General features: G+C 38.4%; 1 protein-coding gene across 1 annotated transcript in view; it reads right to left on the bottom strand.

Moving 5' to 3' along the window:
- Positions 1 to 19,434, bottom strand: part of gabrb2b (gamma-aminobutyric acid type A receptor subunit beta2b) — a 55,501-nt gene that overhangs the window by 14,139 nt on the left and 21,928 nt on the right. The window contains exons 4-5 of the mRNA XM_010729337.3: positions 14,732 to 14,952; positions 4,843 to 4,925 (exon numbers count right to left, since the gene is read on the bottom strand). Coding sequence (XP_010727639.1) covers positions 4,843 to 4,925; positions 14,732 to 14,952 — 304 coding nt within the window. The remainder of the gene's footprint in view (positions 1 to 4,842; positions 4,926 to 14,731; positions 14,953 to 19,434) is intronic.

Raw genomic sequence — 19,434 nt, 5'->3', positions numbered from 1 at the left:
TCCATCCCTCCTTGCACAATTTAACCGTGCTGATACAGCAACCACCATACTGTTTGTTATTGCGTGATTAAAAGTTGGTAATTAAACCAGGATCAGCAATTTAACTTTTGACTGAAATAATTAGAAAAGGTCAGCAGAAATAGATGAAAGCCTGATCCGTAAATGAAAGTTCTTGTATCATATCCGGCCTGACAAACTGTATTAAATTAGATTCATCACTCAATGACTCAATACCGGGGATATCAGGAGACACTGGAGCAAACTTACTCTTTGGAAACAAGCCAACAGATGGAAAAGAGAAATTATAACTCTGGCAAATGTATGAAAACCGAGAAGGGAGGGGTCAAAACAAAGAGAAACAGAGAGAGAGAAAAAAACAAACACACCAAGGGATCACTCAGAAGTGTAGGATTACAGCTGCATAAAAATCAATCATCCAACCCAATGAGTGGAGTCATTGAAGGCAACACTAGATCTAATAGTTCATACCAGATGGGGTGCCATTCATACTGATGTGCACTGAACCCCTCAACTCTCAGGACTCAGATGAAACAAAACAGGGAAGGTGTGTTTGTGTTGTGTTTCCAAATTTTCATCTGCTGGGCACATCACATTTTCAAGTGCCTGCAATGTGCACAAATATACTGCGCGCACACATGAACCCACACATCTATGCTGACACACACACAAAAGCTGCAGTTACTACTGCAGCCAGTGTTTTTTAAAAGTTGGTGGGAAAAAGCCTGTCAACAAATTAAAAGAGAAGGATGTGTGCTCGGGGTGCTGATGACTAGCTGTGTTGTGAGGCATTTGTTAATAGTACATCTCTGCCTCCCCCTCACTTGCCTATTTGCCTACCATCATTCCCCTGAACTATGTTCAAACGAGTAATTTAAATGGACACTGCACAGTATGAGGTAACATTTGCAGTTAGAAACTCTATCATCTTACCAGAGGCATACCAGATTCCCAATTAGATGTGATTATGACAGAGAAACTATAGATGACAAGCCAGCAGTCTTGTAGTGTCAGCATGAAGGTCATCCTCTCAATGGTTGCATGAGAACAGGACTGTTTAAATACTTTTCAAATTTCTCCCACTGTGATCTTCTTGCCTCTAAATGTGAGAAACTGAAAATGATTCTTTTTGTTTTGTTTTCTTTCAAAAAGTGTAACAGAGTAGGAGTTTGTTCTGAATACAATGTGGGAAATGCATTGCCTGAGTAGACACATTTGAAACATAAAATGCTAAAATGATTGATGGTTTAGGGTATCATATTTCTGTCTCACATTAATTATATGTTTACAAGGTGATCAAACAACAAAATGGTGGTCTCTCTTATGGAGGTAACATCGCTGTGGCCACGTTCACTCATCGCATCGAGTCAAAAATAGTCCGAAAATAAAGAGTAGAGAGTACAACATACAACTCACCTAAACCATCTGGTTAGTCTTTCCACTGTTCCAACAATCACCAACTTTGGTTGGTTGAAATCAGGCACTCAGCTTTATAAATGTATATGCATTTTTAGTATTTTAAGCGACATTTCCAGAAGCTTCAAAATATAATTTATGCTCTTCCATATATCCTTTTTTGGATTTAAAACCAAAAAGCCACTTAAAACCATTAAAGTGAATTAAAGTATTTGAATCTCCAGGGAATAATTTCCCCCTGGGATTACTTATGTATTTCTGATTATGATTATTATTGCCCACGTAGTCAAACAAAACGTATACTGGAGTTATTTGCCAATCCATGTTGACAGTCTTATTTTAGACCAAAGGAGCACTATGTCACAAGCCCAGGCTTGGACTGGCAATCTGGCAATTCTGGCAAATGCCAGATGGGGCGACCCACCTAATGGGCTGCAAGGCCAGCAACAGCAATGTGGGGAAAAAATTGTTTAAAAAAAGCATTTGGCCTGCCGGCTGTGGCCCAGTTTATGTTGGAACAGCCCATCTGATTGAAAGTTACACGGTTCCAGAATAGTCAGAATTGGGCTATCTGCAGTGACCTCCCATCACCTCTTCAAGTGGATCTGTTCATCTATGTAATGTCAGAGGTCAAGCAGGAAGTAATCAAATGAAATCAAGACGGAAAGAGCGGGGCTTAAACTGTAAATAAAAATGCAATGGATAAAGAAGCAAAACGTTAAAGGTGGAATGAAAAAAAGACATCTTGGCTGAGGCTGCAAAATGTTTTGTCAGCACTTTTATTATTTAAAAAAGAGGAAAGAAGAAGAGGGAAAAGGAAAGAGTGTGGACAAATGTACAGCAGGCTGATTCCAGATTAGGGCTAAGGTAAGTGGCTACTGTTGAAGATGAGTGCTGCTAGTGCTAGCTCATGTAGTGACAATGTTACGTCCATGGTTCTTTAACAACGACAGCTATGTGACAGTCACATGTATCTTAGCTAATACTGTTGATCCGTCACCTTAAGACCGCTTTGGTGCATGACCCAAGTTGAGAGTTGCTTTAAGATATTGCCAGCTTAATATCTATTGCTTAGCCTCTATGTTATAAATAGCCTGATAAGTGTGTATGTTGGGGAAAAATGGGACTGGTCCAGATGAGAATTTCTAGGGCCTAAATTTTGTTCCTAGTCCGATCCTGTACAATCACGTAATGTGAGCAGGTCATAAGGGACAGTGGTGACTAATTTCAGGTTTACTTTAGGGTTAAAAACGAACTGGAGAACCCCGGCCCTTAAACAACTTCTCACTTTTAAAATACTCACTGTTACACAAAGTCCATGCTATGAAATGGATGTAATTGACAGTCTGGGTAGATAAAAAGCGCAGTGATGTGTCATCATTTGACAGTTTAGATCTGATAAGGAGCCGTGATGCCAACTATAGTCATCTGTAAAGGAGAATGGAAAGCCTGTGGGTCGCTGGTCTGAGGTCACCTTGTCAAACCTGTTATATAAAACAAGTGTAATTGGTTTGCCCCCTTCTAGTTCCCTAATCTTCCACAGCTTGTTTTCAATTCCTTCTCTGTCAGATTTCATTTTCTTTCTTCTTATGTTTTTTCTTTAGACATTATTTATTGAACCTACTTGATCCTACCAGGGTCCTAAATAGTCTCTTTTTCACTATTGAGGGTGTATAAAATGTGTTTTTTAATTCAATATTCAATATAAACAAATGGCACGGTGGTGCCAATGGTGTAGTACTAGGTAAAAATATTGGAGAAGGTGATCATGAGAAGGTTCCTGGTTCGAACCTCAGCTGGGGCCTTTCTGTGTGGAGTTTGCATGTTCTCTCTGTGTCTAAGTAGGTTCTCTCCGGGTATTCCGGCTTCCTCCCACAGTCCAAAGACATGAGCTTAACAGTTTAATTGGTGACTCTAAATTGGCCATAGGTGTGAATGTGAGTGTGAATGGTTGTTTGTTTCTATGTGACCTGTGATAAGCTGGCAACTTGTACCCCGCCTCTTGACCTAAGTCAGCTACGATAGGCTCCAGCTCCACTGTGACCCTGATGAGGATAAGCAGTTACAGATAATGAATGGATGGATGTTTTCATTGGACTTATTAGAATATGATGCAAAATTTAATACAGTTGGAGCTTTATGTGCACGACATGCACCAAGTAAAAGACATTCTAGTCCATTAGTTGATTATTGTACAGTAAAGCTTTCATGCATTCTTGTATCCACACTCTCTCAGACAAATGGCCTGTAACTAGCTAGAACACATTTTGTAATGTGTCTATATGGAGTTGTGTGTATTGTTCGCTTTGCATACAGAAAGTTCCAGGTTCCAGTTGGAGGAGGGAAAAATATTGGAGAAGGTGATCATGGAGGAATGGAGATAACATCCCTATAACAAGAATGTCATGTAGGAATTCTAAAAGCAGGTATACTTACTTCACATTGCTCGTAGTATCAGGTTTCTACCAAACTTATCTGTTTAACTGTATTTTGCAATCTTCACTTCACTCAGAACTCTTAAACTTTCAGTCCTTATGCTCTATTTCCCTTTGTACTGTACACCAGTATTAGTTATAAGCCTTCCAACTCACATGAACAATAGACTGTAACACCCTTTAGCCCTATCTCTGTACGACAACTATTCAGATGCATTTAAAGTTATCCAATTACGTTTAAGCTTCTGCAGGTTTAATCATCTTGGTTTGCAAACACATTCAATTTCCTATAATCGAATAGATGAAAAGCTGAGTGTGGAAAAACTGAAAGAGATGGATGGAGATACAACAAAGGTCCTAGGAAATGTTAAAACATAAAACCCAGTAGGCTGTAGTTAAGTGGTAGGTGGTTTAGAGGTGCCACTGCACCCCTAGGACACCCCTTATGATGTACTGCTCATAAATTGTTGTCATTTAAAACTAAGCTGCAGCATTGAGCTTCGGACAGCATTAGCAATAGGTCTCCTTTATCACTTCAGCACTGGGGACAGAGTATACATAGAGTATACATAAAGCAGTCCTGTGCTGTAGGTGTTAAAAATCAATCATCCACACCTAACCGTGATGAAATAGATCAAAAGCTAACATTTTAAAATTTACAAAAGCTGTTTTTACCTAAATTCTCACACATTTTTGTTCTACATTTACCATGGGGAATACAGTAGATTGAATGTGAAGGATTATGTTGAAAATATTAAAATTCTGGGTAAATCCTTGTACCACAGTAGAGCACAATAAGTTGATGCCTAGCGGAGACCCAGTTATCACAGCTGACTGAAGCTGCTGAGGCTGCACCAGTGTATAAAGGTACAGACACATAGAGATTTACAGCTCTGAGAAAAAAAAATCAAAATATCAATAAATGATTGAAGAGAATAATTCAGGTATATAAAAAAAAGAAGGAATTACTCACAGCTCTCTATTTCAAGTGTGCAGTTTTGCTCATCCAGTGGATACCTTCTCAGGTCCATCATACAAGCAGCGGTGGTAGTGATCCTGGAAACACAAGACAAAACAATATGTTTAATTCATAAAATGAGCTGAAAACTTGATAGACAGCATATCAGATGTTGATTTTAGGAGGAGAGTCACAGTAAACTCCAGTTTATCTGCTTTTCCAGCAGATGTTAGCCTGTAAGTCGGAAAGTACACCGCCACTGGATTGTTGATATTTGAGATTCTGAGATATTTGGGTCCAAACCTTAAAGCCTCTTATAATTCTGATGATCATTTGTTTGCCACATAACCATTTAAAACATCTACAGGTAAAAGCAGAAGCCTCTGAGGGCTTGTGGATGGTAACACCAGTAGTGGAAACTCTATTGGGGATTACAGGGCCAAAGCTAATCCTTATGTCCCAGTTTTGTTTGGATAATCCTATGGGTCCTCTGTCAGGGCTCATCTGAGATGTGAATCACTGCAGGATGCAAACTCTATGGGACAGCAGTTGCGGCAATAGGGCAGAGATAAGAGCAGTAGTGTTTATGCTCTGACTACTGAATATCATCATGAAATATGTGGGATGAAATGTGTGTACGTGTGTTTTACAACCTGATGACATCCCCAAGTCATTACAAATCAAGAGTCTTGCTTGTATTAATACTACCACTACTAATATGACTACAGAAATAAAAAGCAGAAGCGGAGGAAGAGGAAATGACATATTTCACATAGAGAAGAATTACATTTATTTCCATAGCTGTATGGTAATGTATAAATAGAAACAGAAAATGCATGTCATGCTTTGTGAGTGTGAAAAGTTGTATGGATAAACAAGAATATACAACATTGTGGGAGGTTATTTTATGTCTGCCTCTACCTAGAATCAAGGAGATTTTTATGTTTCGGAGAGAGCATATGAGATGCTGGTAGAACTCCATAGGAACAAAGGAAATAGTGACATGTCAATTCTTCAAAATAATGAAATGATCTTCCTTCTGTACCTCAGGATACCAATGAAGTTGAATGACTGTAGCAACCAGAGAATTTATTATCTATCACACACATGAATAAGCCAGCGAATGTCTTGAACGCTGCCTAAATCAAGGGTGTTGTTTGAATTGTGAATAACATGGGACCAATGGAAAAGGCATCTAACATATGGGTAGATATTTAATCCCAATGCTGTTCAAGAACAAAAGGTCTCAGAGTTATCATTTAGTTAATAAATGTAAAAACAATCTAAGGAAGTGCTTTAAATGACAACGGTAAATCACATGAACCTGAAATGGGATCTAGCTTTTATCTCCAGCACCTGAGGTGCGTCAAATCAACACTACCTAACCTTATAGAACATGCTGAGAAAAAAAAAAAGAAAAAAGAAAAAACAGAGAGGGATCAATGAAGCTGTAGATTATTATCTCAATGTCAACTGGAATGGCCTCAGGGGTTATTCTATAGACAGATACAAGAGCTTTGAGGTAAAGGGACAGTGGAGCATAAAACTGATACCAGAGGCTTAAATATGTGACTTTCCCCTTAAGAAGAATCAAATTTTGACATAAAAACAAGCTGGCAATACGGTAAACCCAATTTCAGTACACTCAGTGATGACATAGAAACAGATTGTTTTTAGTTCTTTAGAATGGAAGAAACTCAGCGTATAATTATTTTCTCATTATTAAGTATTTACTTTTATTTTATTAGCTGACCTCAAACTTTCATTTTCTGTCTACATGAGCAGAAACTAAATGAGCCAAAATCCAATTCATCAAAATGCCAAACTCATAGATAGAAATCTTTTCATTATTATTTGAATTATTTGACAATGCTGTCTTTATTTAAAGAGCTGCTTTTTTAACAAAGGAAACAGACACATTCTTCCAATTCTTAGCCTTTAGATCAGCTACAGTACATGCATGGTAAGTAGTGAATTGCAAATGAAATAAAGCAATTTAAATATGGATTATTTCTAGAATGATTTCCCATAAATCTGATCTACTACTCAAACAGAAATGCTCTAGCATGGTAAACGTTTTTATAATAGTTTCAAACCACAGTGGCCTTTACTGCCCCTATCATATATTGTGTATATATGTCAGCATAATAGCATTTAGCCTTCCAATCATGTTCAAAACAAATAGACAGGGATGGATAATAAAGGATAACAACAGCAGCCAACCATGAGTCAATAGATAAGGTTATGTTGTCCATCAGACTTTGTGAAGGGAACATAAGGACGAGGCTGTGAGTAATAGGCTGCCATTCCTTCCTTGGCTCTGGTCTTGTGTGAGAACTTGACTCCCACTGAGGGAGTTGCCACAGAGCAACACAGCATGGTGGGTAATCGTCTAGGCACACCTGACAACATAGATAAATTTGTGCCAGAGGAGAAGCTCATCTTGAGTCCAATCCTCTGTGTTACACAGCAGAGATAATCACCCTCGTGTGTCTCTGTGCGGCACTCTCTCTCTCTTTAGCTCTCTCTTTGCTCTTTCTATCTCGTTGTTCCATTATGCAGACCAACAGCCACCGCACTGCCAATCTTTTTGCATCTCCTAATCTAAGTATGTTTAAAATCCAAGCCATCCAAGATTTGTGCAATTGCATATTGGACAACAGTACAAAACACACTGCATGAGATATTAGACATCAGTAAGCTTTTGAAATAATGATGCAGCAATACAACAATACTTTCCCTGAGCTGTTATGGTGACATGCCTCTATATAGATGTATCCCACTCTGTCTGTAAATCATCTTTGTCTGTGTCTCAGCACTGAGCTCACCACAGGCACCATATGGTACAGGTGGGACCACACCTACCCAATTCAAAACAGTCCATGTGGTATATTTATTATATTTAGTTTGAGGTCAAACCCAAATCAAGGAAAACCGAAAATGAAAAATGTGTTATTTAGCTGATTATGAATGTTTTGTTGGGTACAGAAATTCTTATTATCTCCTCACCCTAAGGATGAGCCTCCTCCATATCTATAGACATGGCCAGAGCTCCAAAAAAAGAGCACAAATAAAGTGACTAAAACTAATTGGATACTGCGCCTCATAACTCAAGTTTGCTGACACTTAACCAGTGCACTGTGAGTCCTAAACTTGTACTTAAAACAGTTTCAGGAACAAGTCTTCCACACCCATTGCATTTCTTTGGTTATGTTAAATTCTGTCACTATCTTGTGTTTGCAAGATGGCTTTTAGAACTGCTTAACACCGCAGATTGAGACAAGCAAAAGTGGGTTGCAAACACAACACACAAGGTCCTTAATTAAATGGCTGGGTCATATTTACAGTATTTGGCCATTAAGGTTCTTAAAGAGGAAATATATATATATATATATATATATATATATATATATATTGGACATTAAAAGCAAATGCATTTAAACAAACTTTGACCATGATCTCAAATTGTTATGTTTGCTGAGCTGTGGCTCTCTCAATATTCACATGAAGGGACAGCAGCAAGGTGATAGACACTGCAGGAGAGAAATAATGAAAGGAGAGGAAATGAGAGAAAATTTGAGGACAGAAATATCAGGTGAGACAGTGAGGGCACTTTGATAACAGGAGCGTTAAATAGCAATAAACAAGGCACCAAGCATGCTGTTTCATATTACACACCTCATAAGTTTCCACCCCCAAGAATGAGACAGGAAGATTGTTTGAACTTAGGTTTAGATGTATCCTCATGCCCTTTTTCTTTCTTTCTTGTCCCCTGTCTTTGTCAGCACTTATTTCTTTCTGATGGATTTGCTGCTGGTGATGAGGCTCTGTGGCTTCCAAGTGTTTAACCAAGGAGTAAATTGCCGGTTACCTCGTGGCAACTTTCTGATCTCTGTGTCAAGATGGAGTCATTGGGGTAGAACTGAGAGCAAGAGCCTCTGGCAGAGTCTGCGTGGGGAAGGGAAAGGTGATGCATGTTTGTGTGGGGTTACATGTGTGCGTCTGTGCTCCTGTGCATGTTTGTTCCATCACTCTCTGTCTGTTTGTGGATGTGTGTGTTTTAAGTGCCTGACTATGTTTGCAGCTGTCTTCCTGTACATTTACCCACACATACTTTGCTGCTTGTCCCATCCATTAAATGATGCAAAGCCGCATTTCTCGCTCAGTCTTATTGTACTTGGTTGCTTGGTTACTGCCTGAGGACACTGCCAACCGCACCAACTGAGCCCCATATGTTGCATCACCTGCAGTGGCCCTCCATATTTACCAGACTGTGCTCAAAGACTCTGTTCCTGGATGGATCAAACTTGTGAGGTCAAATCAGGGCCAAGTAGCCTTAAGGGTTTCCTACCGTCACTGGGATACAGGCCAAGTAAATGTGTTGAATGTTGGTCACATATTCAGAACAGACATGCTTGGCGGACAGTAACTAAGGTGTATAATATACATTGTATATTTACAATGTATATTACTGTTCAGATTCAGATTTTACTAACAAAACATATGATGGCTAACAGAGCTCACGTATCCTATCAGTCCCCTGTGACTTCTTCTATGCTTCTTCAGTGCAGTATTGTTTTACACAGCCACCTTTACTTCCACAAAGGATCCGAATACACTTCCTGCAATGTTCTGCCAGTTTCACTGAGAGACACAAAATGTGCTGCATGCCAGAGTAACATTATTTGATATTTAAGATAATGACAGCACTCAGACAGTACTCATCCCCCCATTGCCAGCTGGTTCCCACCTACAACCCATCAGAAACACAGGGAGTAGGATGCCCAGGGAACAACATGAATTGGATGATGTGACGCTAATTACATATTCAACAAAGAAATCACACAATATTATGTTTGTAATTGAATGTAAATGTTTAGTCAACCTGATTGTTAAAATCAGATATTATGTATGAATGCTAATTTCACTGCTTAATTGTCAGAAAGGCTCTAGGTTTTTTAATCTTGCAGTCTGCCTGTGTTCACTAATCCTCAGTGACAACCACACTAGTTGGTTCAACTGAGAATATTCAGCCCTATCCTGCAGCAAATAACCCCTATCAAGAACAAAGACAAGACCCTCCTTCAGATGTGGCTGAAAAATCCAAAGAGGCACGTTTGTTGTTTGTTATCATTTGCTTTTGCACTGCTTCGTGAAGGCAATTTCTGTTTTTTGCTGTCGTTTCTTTACAGAATGCCCTTGAAATGGATTTGAAGATCAGTGTGGGGGTGTTACAAATTATGTGGAAAGAGAACACTAGTTTACACGTCAACAGATGTGTGCAAATGAATGCATATCAGCCCACAAAAAGAGTTGGTGCCGTGTGCCTCTTAGCCACCATAATGAATCTCTGGGATGAATTGGCACATCATTGGCAAATACAGTAAAGCGTGTGTGTGTGAATATTCATCATCTGTTTGTACATTCTATGTGTGTGGCTTTCTCTATTATCAGCACTGATGGACTCGCTGCATCCAATTACATTCCCAATAAGGTGGCTCAATGCGAAAACTCACGTTTTTTGCAATGCATCTCGCTTTGTGTACAATGATAATGTGGCCTGGATTTCCTTATTAAAAATATTGTATGTGACAAAAGAACTATTAACTGTGACTCACAAATTAATATCGGCAGCAAGAAGGTGTTTGCAGAGAGACTTTCTTTCTTCTCATATCACCTTGAATGAGTCTGGTCATCAAATAAATCTTCCTTCTCAAGTAATGCTAATTCTGATAATGTGCATTTAGATTTTGTTTCCGGAAAGTGCAAATGTTTCACATATTATACTAGCTTTTCTTGCAGGCAGCCTAATCTGGTCAACTACGCTGGTTGCCTGGCAACTTTACAGTGATGACTCTACAGTATAACTCTTCCAAAGTGCCGTTTTTACATTTACGTTTGTGATTAAAAAAACACAAACAAGTGTTTATTAGTGAGCTTTACAGGTGCTGTAAGACATATTTTTGGACTTTTCTAACATTCTTTCTGTTAAGTTAGGCTAATCCTGGACCTAGCTCCATTCTTAATGTAGGACACAATATTCCCCAAAATGTCAAACTATTTCTTTAACGTTTAGAAGAACACGCCAATTTGAGTTAAGATACTGAAAACGCATTCACATAATGTATATCTTTATTCATATATGTGTCAATATGATGTCATAGTATAATAATTATAATGTACATAACCCTAATTATAATTCATATTAAATTTCCTTTGGTTTGTGGTTTTACTACTGGCTTCTGCAATAACTCAGGGACCATTAAAGTTTTATGTAGTCTAATCTAATTTATTGGCATATAGATTAAATAGCTACATAATTTGTATTAGGTGTCCAAGGGACAGTAATATGCTTTATGTGTGTGCTTCATGGATTTGTGTCAACTCACTGACATGCAAGATCCCATGACCCAATTCAGGATTTGCAAAAATCTGGTCATCTTACTTCCATGATATTGAGTGTCAAGGGTGATGGGTTTATTTTCCCAGTCTCAATCTAATCCACTTCAACAAAGTAATATTACTTACTGTCATAACTTTGGAAATGTGCAAACCCATATTCCAAGTGATTATGGATCTTTTATTTGCATATTAGATTAATGGTTGGGTTGATACTGCAGGTTATTTGTTTGAACTCGAATGACCTGGTGATTTGTACAATTTGAGTCCTATTTCAGAATAATCTGACTCTCTCAATCTGCTGCTGCTTGTTTATCTGTCTTTTCTATGATTTTGTCCCTTTTTGTTGTCCCAGGAAATGAGCATATTGGCTCTGATGCAAGAAGGAAGTGCTTTGATCGCAACGATCAAGCACCATTATTAATTGTAGAGTTCTAGATGCCACATTGATGTCCCGGGGGACTGACAACATTCTTGGAACAATATGTTCAGGATGTTTTTATTCCCCACTGCAATAAACCTCAAACGATTAAAGAAAAAAACAACATCATCAAGTGACTTCAAAACCTGTGAAGCACTTGATGCTGTGTGTAGTCTTTATGCCTCTGTGTAGAAATCTGTTGTGTGATGAACGGTGTGTATCACTGTTGAAACTCAACTCTGATTTGACAGTTTTTTGTTTTGTTTTTTTTTTTTTGACCAAAGGACTTCCGATTAAATCTGAAGGTAATCAAACAATTCAACGAGCTCAGAGAAAATAATTCTAAAAATGATTTACTTTGCACTCATGAAGGTTCTGGCATCATTGTACAACACATTAAAATAAAACAGGATCTAACAGCTGAGACCTGGTCAAGGCAACAGCAGCAATACAACAGCAACTATGCCTTTTCTTTGGCAGAAAATTCCTCGAGTATGCAAATTCAGGCATATATTCAGTATCATTATCTTTTTTTTTTAACTCAACCGTTTAGCACTTGATCCGTGAAAAGTAAAAAGTGACTGATTGTTGTGTGAGACTGAAGCAAAAGGGAAAAAGCTACCTGTAATTTTTCTGCTGCCATTCCTTTCTTTTCTCCCGTGCTTCAGAATCTGATTGCTCTTCCTTTTTACGCTACTGTTGCCATGGAAGTGTTCATAACTTCAGCGCATTAGGTCCATCAAACCTTGGCAGAGATGTTTTTTTGGTTGACATAGAGGCAGTAAAAGAGACATATTGTAGCCTCATGCAAGAACCCTCAGCAAATTACAACATGCTGAACACTGTAACAGGCCAGCGTTTGAGTAATGAAGACTGACAACATTGATGACGAAGACCAAAGAGAGCAATACTGACAAGGTTTCTTTCTAATCCTCTCCTTAACACCGCTCGCTCTCTCTCCTTCTTTGTCTTGTTGTCTCTCTATTTAATTTCAATCTCCCACAGCAGTGCCAATGTTCTGCCATGCTGGCTATTAAGATGTTATGGTTTTCAATAACTTTTTATAGAGTTTGGGCATCAGAGGCCAATTTGCAAAATGAACTGATGAGACATCAGTGAGGTGTGAGAAGTGCACGGTAATCATGTTAACTTTGAGAGGTTGAAACTCAGTGGAATGGATCAATCAATTTATATTGCACAATGGGGATTTTGTTTCTGGCAACTGGAAAACAGATGGGACATGTCATATTAACTTATTACACGGCTTTGTTGAACACTCAATTTTGATTGGTCACTTACTGTATTCTACCAAATTATTTCTTAATGGCAAGCCACCGCTATGAATAACATAGCTACGCAGTACTGATCATAGAACCCCTAGGACCACAGAGGAGGCAATAAAATCATTTTTAAATTAATAAAATCAACATTTTGTGGGCTAAAAAATAAATATACCCCTTCAGAATGATTCACCTCCACCGCCTTCATGGCTGGGTCTTGCATCACCCTGTCTTCCTCTTCACCCAGGGTTTATTTTGCAACAATGACAGGGTCACTGCACATTATTTCTTACATGTGACAGTATCAACTTGGGTAAATATTCAGAAATGGCCCCTCCAACTGTGTTTACAAAGAAAATCCAACCTGATGCTTTATGAAAGTAGAACTTCTGCGTCAGTGTCAACAAAGTCAGTGCATGTTGAAAGCTGTCATTGTCTGAGAAACTCATCTATCACACTAAGACTGAGGAGACTTTACAAATTACAACCATATGCTCTTCAATTGTTCTTTGGTAGAAAGCATGACTAAGATGAATGGATGCTTCATTCATCTCATTCAACGTCTGACTAAAATCTAAGTGAAAATGTTCAAATTATTGTTAGTATCCTTTTATAATTGAAAGGAGGAAAAGGGGTATTTGGGGCGGGGGTACAGCATCTGTCGGTGTATGCATATGATCGACAACAGAGCTGGCAACCTCAGCAATGACAGGGAATGGAGAGTAAAAGAAACTTGGATCACGAGTCAAGGACAGTGTATGAACAGTGTTTTGTTAACAGCGGTATTGAAGAGTATGGATCACGGCCACATTCAAACAGATCATAATGACATTTCCAGAAATGTTATTAAGCTATTTAATGTGCTGCAGCTGACCCACAAATTAACTATCTATCCTGCAAACTGACATTATGCCAGAAGTGAACTGTTAGCTGTTTGTCTGATCTTTAAACATAGCATGTATATGCAAAGAAAGATAGAAACATTAGCAGGAAACCTGAGCTGTTGTTCGAAGACTGTGGGACTTGTGTAGCAAGCAACTATGTTGCTGTGTGGTCTGCCTACATGGTAGAGTGAAAAAGTACAACAAATACAGTTGTAACAATGTAAGAATTTGATTGGTTTTATAGAGATAAGTTATTCATCTAGGGATCTGAGAAACTAATGCATTCCAACTGGCTAATGCAGGACTAAAATCAGCTCTTGTTCAGTTACTGATCAAGTTGTAGCAGAAAATAACACAAAAAATAAAACAATATAATGTACTTTCAGTATTCGGTATTTAGTATTTCAGACACTTTGCAAACGAGCTGAATTTTGCATTACAGAAGCCTTTAGTTGGTGATGTGTGCAAGTCCTGTAAATGAGGACACAAGTAGGTCACTTCATCAACACTATAATTTTCGCTCAGGGGCAATATTGCACCTCACATCAGTTGTTTTCTTCATCTGGCTCTAATGAGCTAATTACTGACTGAGTCCAGTGAAGCAATCGTTGACTCATTGTTATATTAAAGTTGGTAGAAGTTATTTTTTTTGTTTTTGTTTTTTCCCAGGTTTGATTTTAAAAATAGAACGTATACTGACAAAAGATTTAGTGTGAAGTGTTTGACAACATGAAGTGGAAATGACTACAATTTGTTCAGCATGGTCTATCATTATCTGGTGCTGTACTCGTCCAGCATGTGGGAGCAATTATGTTTTTGTTGTTGTTTGTTTTTTTTCTGTTTATTTGCACATGTAAATACCTAAACCTTTGGTCTTGTTGTGTAGTCAAAAATGTCATTTTAAGAGATTAAAATCTCACCTCAGACCGTACAGAACGGTACCATCCGGGTGCAGTCGGATCATTCTATTTTTCACTGTGACACCGTGGACAAACGATTTCTTGTCGTTGAGGAAGTAGGTGTCAGGGACCCAGAGCTGGTCAGCCACCCGGTTATCTAAGGTCAGGTTGAGGGGGATCTCAGAGTAGGACAGCCGCTTGTCCCGCCAGGCCTGCTGGAAGTACATCGTCAATGTGTAGTCCTAAAAGTGCATGGAGAGGGAGCATAGGAGGACAGCGAGGGGAAGGGAGGGGCCAGAGAGATCAGAGGAAATGGAGACAGATAAAGTAGGAGGAAAGCGGCCGGGAGAGGGAGGGAGAGAGATGGATAAAACAAAAAAAAAAGAGAGAAAACGGAGAGAGAGAAGAGAGGGTTACCCCCAGAAGTCACCATTTTACACAGCTGCTCTGTAATACTTCTCCACTGCAGGCTTCAATATTAGATGAAGTTCACTTAAAAGCAAATGGAACAGTAGCAGTGCAGGCCGAAAAAACTCTCGGTACAAAGCAACGGGGAATTACTTCTTTTCATAGAAACATGAGGTGAAGACAGCCAGTGTGAAAGAGTGTGCATGTGTCAGAGAGGGAAAGACAGACAGATGGTTCAGGTTGGTGCATATGCATGTGACATTCATATATAAAGATATACAAAGAGTAAGAGAGAATATGTTTCAAATTAAAATAGCAACATAAAAAAATAAAAAAAACTTGCTTAACAAAATATCTCCTATATGCTCTATTTGCGTTGACAGTTGCTGTCTCTCTGGGATTAAGTATTGTTTGTGAAATGGGCTCAGTATGTTGTACTTTCATAACATATTCACCCATTTTCTTCTGTTTGTCCTAGAATAGTAGACCATCCCCTTCTATCACATCAAGTCATGCACAGACAGGATGTAGCATTTGGGGGACTGTATATGTCTGATTTACATAGCAGACACAGACATCAAAGTGTCATGTTTCTTTTCTTTCTTTAAAGGGAGATAGTATATGCACTATATAAGCTCTTTTTCAGCAACATCAGATATTTCATGAATTTATTATAGGCATAGCTGGGCTGAAGAAGAAACGTGTGTAGCTTCATGCAATAGTGGCAGGCTTCTGTATATTTTATTTGGACATTCAGAGGTACCCAGTGGACTTTTTTTACCAGTGGTCATGCTATACAGTAGAACAATCTTTTGATGAGTGGGGTCGTGTATTATTTCTATCCCATGCTTTACAAAAATGTCCACAGTGTCTAAAACATAAAAGTAAATTCACTGGGATCTCAAAAGCCTTCATATTATATTCAGGGACTGTACAAACAAGGATACACTTCCTATTATTATTCTATGATTGCACACACAAAACCTGAGATACATACAGTAGGTTAGTCATTTATGAAGACATAAAAGAAATTCCCTGATAGTAAATCTAGGACACGAGCAAACAGTCCTGTCAGCAGTCAAATACCTCACGTACCTTACTGAAGTAAGAAGCCTATCAATCATCCATAAAAAACTAAGTTAAATAAACTTGCTGTCTCAGGGAACTTTTTGCCATGGGTGTCACATCCACCCTGGCAAAGAGGCTGAACATGCATTTTTGAATATGCCCGTCGGCTACAGATCTGACATCCCACAGCACAATTGGGAACTGGAGGCTTGGATATTGACTGGATGTAGTCAAGGAAACACGAGCAGCTTTTTCTCAGTGAAGTCCTTGTTTGACTTAAATTGGTTTTGTCATGTTATTGTTGTTTGTGCCTTATTTGGCTCGAGGTGGTGACAACTGTGAGTTTGAGAATTGAGTTTTTCAATAGGCATAAATATTATAGTGGCAACTCGATCACTATGATCAACTTAAAATGGGAATAGAATGATAAGTAAATCTGTTTTTTAATACTTTATTTTTCCAGAGTTGTTTCCATGTATAGCTTAGCTGCGTCCACATTTACAATTCATAATAAAGACGTTTGTAATCCAAAATCCATTCAATTGAAGAAACAAACAAATAAACGAATGAATGGATGAATAAATCAATGAATAAACACTTAAAATTGATTAAAACTATAATTTGACAGCCTCCTGCAGCAGGCTGTATTTGTTTGTTGAAATATCTATATTAACAGGGTTTTTATACATGAAAGAAAGACTTTACACCTTACTCAGCTTAGTTTGAAGAGAACATTTCTAGGAGAGGGTAGAAGTTTTATGAGATAATAAAAGATTAAGGAACGATAGAAAAATACAGCAAATAACTGTCAAGGTTAGGAAATCTGGGTGGCTTCATATTTGCACCAACAGATGCTTAGCTACACGTGCTGCCTTCATCAACACTTCATCCCTGGTTGGTAGTTATGTAACAGCCTACACTGCTGCACACATGTGGCTGAATAAAGAGATGCTTGTTGCCATGTAGATCTCCTGAACTATCTCCGATGCACTCCCTCAGAGGAGGAGTTTATTGTGATGCATGAAACATCAAGGAGACTTCCCTCCCTCTCCTTCTTGTGGGCATGCACAAACATACAGTAACTCTTCCCTTCCAGTGTCTGTCTCAACGACATTAAGAAATGATGCACTATGATATGATCATACCCTGTGTGTTTAAATGCATTTTGTGCATGCGTGTGTGTTTTCTATTGCACTTTAGGGATCGCAGCCACAGGTGAGGAACAAAAGAAAGCAATGCTGCACGATGAAACAGCAAGAATATAACAAGTCATGATCTTCTGTATTTCATCACTTGCTGCCCAAGCAGCCATTCTGTCATATACACAGTCCTTCCCACCACTGTTTGAATCCAAAGTACTAGTAAGTAGCTGTGGAAAAAAAACTGACAGCTGTGGATAAGTAGGTGTATTGTGACATGGTTGCGTGAGTGAATATGTCCATTGCCTTCCCCGAGAGCCTATTATTGAAAACCTATCTACTTTTGCTTTGCTTTGTGGGTCGGGCTCTGTGGAGTTGCCACTGTGGCTAGTTTACTGTGAACATAAAGCTCTCCTCAAAGACGGCTATAGTGTGCCTCTCTCATTCTCTCTCCATGGGAGGGGGGAGGCTGTAAATCACCAGGATAACTGAAACGGCTGTGTGCATGTAAGTGCAAGGGAGGCTGTCATAACAACAGTCATAATGAACATCAGTACATAAACTATTAGGGAGAGAAAGAGAGAGCGGGAGAGAAATGCAAAGAGGAAGGAAAGAAAACAAAGAACGATACAGGAAGAATGATGTTGGATTTATGAGTGCAGAATATGCTGTGCTGCCAAGCTGCCAAGCAGAGGGCAATATAAAGTGATCATTATATCCTTATACTCAAAGCTACAACAGAATGTGATAATCCATTATAACTAATAACTAATATCCACTTTCTACCGCGTAAATGTTTCTCATTTGGAAAATTTCCTGATAAATACATCTCTTACAGAGCTCGTTAAACAGTCAATAAATCAATCAATGATCAGTCATGTCCCTATCTGCTACTCTTGTTATCTTTTGTTCTAAAACCTTTCAATCCAAAAATGACATGACAACACTTTGTATGAAAAGCACATCTACATTGCATTATGTCATAATGCTTCATGACTACACTCATAAACACATGTACATGCATGTATGCACTTCACTTTACTAAACAGACAAAGATAACTGGATGGATTGTTATACCATATTATGAGTCTTTACTATAGTTGATTGTTGAGGTGTGTGTATTAGTTAATATAGGTAGTCATTATGTGTTATAAGCCCCTTGAGTTAACCTTTACAGTAGTACATAACTAGTCAAGCGAATCAATTCAATTAATAATAAGTCATATCTATAATGTGTTGTGATACAGTGCATCAGCAAACATTGTGTGCATCAGTGTAGTCATGACACATTATGAATGTATCAGAATGCACTATCAATGTCCCCATTACGCATTAAAGATGTGGTAAAAAGTGTTATCTGCGTTTAATTTTAAAGAACATAATACATGTAACGTAACAAAATTTCTTCACTCACTTTTTTACACACAAAACTACAACAGCAGAGTTAACATTGCTGCTCAGCACAATGACACATGCGCAACAGGTACATCATCATGGCAAATCTGCAAGGATGCGGTCCACAGCCGGGGGAGAATCTGGTGCGTAAGATTATTTCTATTCTGTGTGGTGACTCCTCACCTGACCCACTAATGGTGTACACCACTGTACTAAGAGAGGCATCACCACTCTTCAGTACCTTGTAGCTATTTGAGAAAGTGAGATGCAAATTGAACAGCCTACAATTATCTAAAATATATTCTCTGACCTGCTCGTCATCTTAAGTAATCTTACCCCAAGCCACAAACTGGTGACAAGACTCACATAGTAATGACCAGGATCTCTTATGATATGAAAACCTGAATGTAAGTCTGTAACTTATATGTATACTGACTAGTTAAAATGTTGCTTGTGGAATGATAAATGAACAACTTGAAATTCAAAGGTTTTTGGGTTGAACTCAGGTTCTTACTGTTTTTGACTGATTCCGGCTCCTTTTTTGAAGATTAAATAACTTACTGTATCTTGATAACGGCTGATCAAACTTTCCTCAAGTTTAGTTTCCAAAAAAAAGTTGGCACACTGTGTAAAATCTAAATAAAAACAAAATGTGATGATGCAGAAAACAGTGAAACCCCCATATTAAATTGAAAATAATACTCATACTTATCA

This window comes from Larimichthys crocea, chromosome XXII (assembly GCF_000972845.2).
Source record: "Larimichthys crocea isolate SSNF chromosome XXII, L_crocea_2.0, whole genome shotgun sequence".
In the NCBI taxonomy this organism is placed as follows: domain Eukaryota; kingdom Metazoa; phylum Chordata; class Actinopteri; family Sciaenidae; genus Larimichthys; species Larimichthys crocea.
This window is presented reverse-complemented; position numbering and strand designations above follow the sequence as displayed.